At 29.1% G+C, this 5,062-nt stretch overlaps 1 protein-coding gene across 1 annotated transcript in view; it reads left to right on the top strand.

Moving 5' to 3' along the window:
• The window catches only part of LOC139427240 (eggshell protein-like), a gene marked incomplete in the record, with an annotated part of 17,043 nt that overhangs the window by 4,374 nt on the left and 7,607 nt on the right, over positions 1-5,062 (top strand). Inside the window, 1 exon segment of the mRNA XM_071188255.1 lies at positions 2,156-2,182. Coding sequence (XP_071044356.1) covers positions 2,156-2,182 — 27 coding nt within the window.

Genomic DNA, 5,062 nt, shown 5'->3' with positions numbered 1-5,062 from the left:
AGTTAATAGACTGCGCATCGGTCAAACCAACACCTCCTAGAAAGAACAGGCCTCAGCACGGGTTACCATAAATATCCCTTACTAGTCCAAACGTAATGACATATTTTGTATTTTCAATCATTGCGCAGCTTAGTACCCCTAACGTAATGACATCTTTCTTATTTTTCGTCTACTGCGCAGTTAACTTCGTCACATCGGACTACTAAATTGATCCGTGCTGAGGCCTTTCTACTTCTAGGAGATGTTGGTTCGTATCCCAGCGATTGCTGGTAGATGCGAACTCCGCAAACGGCGTAAACTGACCACAGTGTTAACCTAACATATCCTCAATGTTATATGGAACATGGGTTAGAGTTCCCTTACCGTCAGGCTAGCCATGAGAGGTTTTCGTGAATTTCATCTCAGCGTAACGCAAATTCCAGTCAGTTTCTTTAAAAAGTCCCCCGCGATGGCAAATTTTTCAATACCTTATCCTGGAGTTCCCTTGTCTCCTGGATTAGGTTTAAATTTGCAAGGCTACGGAGCTGAAAATTGGCAGCCGTAAATTCAAAATCGGGTCGGATATTCAACGACGGTAATAAAATCCACGAAAAGATGTAAATCTGACCCCAGATTAATAATTTTAGTAAAAAGTTGCAGTAGGATTTTCTTCCCTCAAAGAGAAAAGTATTTTTCAAATTTTTTTCCTAGCAGTTTGAATTCAAATATGTCGTTATTAGTTTTTTAAGTTTAAGTTGTCGCTTACATAATTAAGAATTACTTAATATACATACTAAAATACTATTATTTCTTTCCTATATCTCATTTTATACCATATTGCAATAAAAAAATAGGGCTCTAGTAAGTATTTATTGCGGAAAGAATTTTTTTTTTCAGCTTCTTACTGACTCGTTGTGATATGCCTATTAAGATACTATTACTTCTTTCATATATTTCTTTTTAGACTGTAATGAAAAAAATAGGGCTCTAGTAGTTATTTATTGCGGATAGAAAGGTTCTTTTCCCTTCAGATTTTTACTGACTCGTTGTAATATGCAGTTTAATATACTATTATTTCTTTCATATATCTCTTTGTATCTAATTGTAATAAAAAAATAGGGCTCTAGTAGTTATTTATTGCGGATAGAAAGGTTTTTTTCCCTTCAGATTTTTACTGACTCGTTGTAATATGCAGTTTAATATACTATTATTTCTTTCATATATCTCTTTGTATCTAATTGTAATAAAAAAATAGGGCTCTAGTAGTTATTTATTGCGGATAGAAAGGTTTTTTCCCTTCAGATTTTTACTGACTCGTTGTAATATGCAGATTAATATACTATTATTTCTTTCATATATCTCTTTTTATATAATTGTAATAAAAATAGGGCTCTAGTAGTTATTTATTGCGGATAGAAAGGTTTTTTCCCTTCAGATTTTTACTGACTCGTTGTAATAAGCAGATTAATATACTATTATTTCTTTCATACATCTCTTTTTATAAAATTGTAATAAAAAATAGGGCTCTAGTAGTTATTTATTGCGGATCAAAAGTTTTTTACTTTCAGATTTTTACTGACTTGTTGCAATATGCACATTAATATACTATTGTTTCTCTCATTTTTATATAATTGTACTGAAAAAAAGGCTCTAGTAAGTATTTATTATGGATAAAAAAAAATTTTCCCTTCAGATTTTAATTGATTCGTTGTTGCAGCTTTTTAAAACTTTGTCTACATCCACTAGTGTGAGGGTGATTAATTCCAATTTAATAACAAAAAGGTATGTTTCTTAAAAAGTGCATTTTTGCACAAAATAAGCATTTTTCGAAACATTAACAGTTAACTCTTATGCATATTTTAAGAGTTATCTCTGATATAGTACTAATATCTAAACAGAATGAAACTATCCAAAAATTAAAAGGGTGATCCGTTTTTAATTATTTATAATTTTTTTTGTGCTGATTGTATACAACAGTTCTTATGTATTTTTTTGAATAAAAGTTTAGTTTGAATTTTTCATCGCTGCAAAACATTTAGTAGAACTATCTCAATGTCAGAATTGGTTTGTGATTTTTTTTCTGTCGGAAAATATTGCTATCAATAACAGGAAGAGTGTTCTGATAATGATAAATATTTACATCATATCTCTTAAACATAATTTCTTATTCTTTCAGCTCAAAGGTATGGCTATGATGGATCAGGTAAGTAAATATTTATATACAATTTATTTATGAATATTATTGAGAATCTATTACGAATTATATTGTTCTTATCTTTATGAAATACAAATTCGACTTTCTTATTTACTAATCACGAAACATTTATTAATGTAGAGCATGTTAATATTATTCATTTTAAGCATGTATTTTCTTGCTTATATTTGCGTTTGTAAAATTCTTACTGGAAAAAATAATGTTTACTGTTAAATAAGAATTTTATATTTACCCTTACAGCATAAGATACTTAAACTTTTGCCCTTGCTATATACAGTGTGCAAAGGACCACCCTGAATAGCTTTTGAAAAATAATCTTTACTGTTAAATAAGAATTTTATATTTACCCTTACAGCATAAGATACTTAAACTTTTGCCCTTGCTATATACAGTGTGCAAATTACCACCCTGAATAGCTTTTGAAAAATAATGTTTTCTGTTAAATAAGAATTTTATATTTACCCTTACAGCATAAGATACTTAAACTTTTGCTCTTGCTATATACAGTGTGCAAAGGACCACCCTGAAATGCTTTTGAAAAATAATGTTTACTGTTAAATAAGAATTTTATATTTACCCTTACAGCATAAGATGCTTAAACTTTTGCCCTTGCTATATACAGTGTGTAGAGGGCCCCCCTGAATAGCTTTTGAAAAATAATGTTTACTGTTAAATAAGAATTTTATATTTACCCTTACAGCATAAGATATTTAAACTTTTGCCCCTGCTATATGCAGTGTGCAAAGGACCACCCTGAATAGTTTTTGAAAAAATGATCGTATCTTCAGGCTCTAGGAATCAATTTTAATGGCTCGAGGTGGTGGCCTCAAGTATGCAAATTAAAAACTGCAGACGATATTTTACGTTTAGAAATGAGACACAAAAGCTTACTTTCTGAGAATAAACATACCATTTTTTTGATGGATTCAAATTTCTGACCCCCCCCCGAAAAAAAATATATATGTAGGGAGTAGTTGCAATCTAGTAAATGGTATCAATAGTTTGGTCAGGAGAGCGAACTAAAGTTTGGATCCAGTAATGTTGATTTTACTTTTTGCGTATTTAGAGAACCTTTTAAGCAAATTTAAAAAATTTTGAAAAACAATTATAAAACTTGTTTGTCCAAAGATTACTACATGCAAAAAATACCTTTTAGTAGATATTTAATATTTTTTTATTATTTTATTTAAAAACAGTGTATACAATTTTGAATTATAAGGTATAAAATTTTTGCATCATTTCAAAGGATAACATTTTACATACCAAATATAAAATTTGAACAAGATTGGCCGAATTTTTCCTGAGAAATGGAATTCTAAATATCTGGCTTGTGTTTTGACTGACAAATTTTGTGTTTTGCCTGGCTAAATTATAATCCTTAAAAAAATGCAAAAAATTAATTATGAGTCAAGCTTTTTTCAACCATTATTCCACTATTAAAAAAATTTTTAAAAATACTAAATATTTAATAAAAGTTATTTTTTGCAAGGAGCTTTATTTGAAAAATGATCTTTATAATTTTTTGCAAAAATTTTGCAAATCGCTTAAAAAGTTCTCGAAAATAAGGAAGTTAAATTAACATTACAGGGTCCATAATTCCCGAATTGCTGCTACCCTTTATACTTTGACTCTGTTAGAAATCTGAATATGTCGGGAAAAAAAGGTATGTTTATTCAGAGAAAGTAAGTATTTGTGTCCGATTTTGTAACTTAAAATATCCTCTGCATTTATTAATTTGCATACTTCTGGTAACAGTGATGCTCCATTTAGACTGAGGCCTAGAATGTGAAGATCCGATCATTGGATCAAAAGTTATTCAGGGTGGTTCCCCTTTTTTGACGCACTGTTCCTTTCAGTTACCACTGTGTCATTGCCACATATATAACACTTATCTCTTCATATGCGTTTTAATAATAAGTTACAAAGATGTAGTCGCCTCATAGTACAAAATTAGAAATTTTTTTTACTTGCCACTGGCCAATTACAGCATTTTTATTAATAGTGGCCATTTTTTCGAAAATTGAAAATTTTAAGCGATTTAAAAAAACTTAATATTGAAAATGTAAGGCATTTCTTTTGAAGAATTTTTCAAAATATGGTTATATTATATAAGAATAAATTACAAAATCCATTTCCTAAGCGAGGAAACATCTTTAAAAAAACATGCGTAAAATAAAGTAATTTTCAAAATATTCACAAAAATTTCCACATTTATTATATAATGCACAAGTATTGTATAAGTGAAAAAAGTTGCTGTCCAATTATGACTGATAGACAATTTTTTAATCTCCATTTGTTACTCCACTTTCACGAGTATATTAATTCAGCATAGTAAATTTTAAAAATGAAACACTTGTGTTACCAATTTTTGCATTTTTAAAAATTGCACGGAGCGAATCGGTCATGTACAACCACTTTTTCATGAAGTTTTTATTAATCATGATAATTGTTTCTTACTCTAAGCGTCTAAGCTTAAGAATTTTTTTTTAACTGAGGTGGTAGCTAACGTAAGAAAAAAATCAATAAAGCGCATAAGACATTGTATCTTTTTTTATGAATGCTCTATTTTCATTATAATAATGCATACTTGCCAACTTTTAATCCCTTCCATTATGATTTTTCCCAGTGGTAGTAAAATAGAATAAAAATTTCAATTGCAAGCAAAAAAATACGTTGTATTTGAAAAAACATCAGCTGACAACCATGATAGTAACGCATATTACTATATATGCTGAATTTTTTTAAGAATAGTGGTATTCAAAATCATTTAAAAATTAAGTTTAAAGAAGAAAATATAGTATATATTAACTACCACTTTAAATATAAAAATAAAATTTTACGCCAAATGCGTAAAAGTTGGCAGGTATG

The sequence above is a fragment of the Parasteatoda tepidariorum genome, chromosome X2 (assembly GCF_043381705.1).
Source record: "Parasteatoda tepidariorum isolate YZ-2023 chromosome X2, CAS_Ptep_4.0, whole genome shotgun sequence".
Lineage (NCBI taxonomy): Eukaryota > Metazoa > Arthropoda > Arachnida > Araneae > Theridiidae > Parasteatoda > Parasteatoda tepidariorum.
This window is presented reverse-complemented; position numbering and strand designations above follow the sequence as displayed.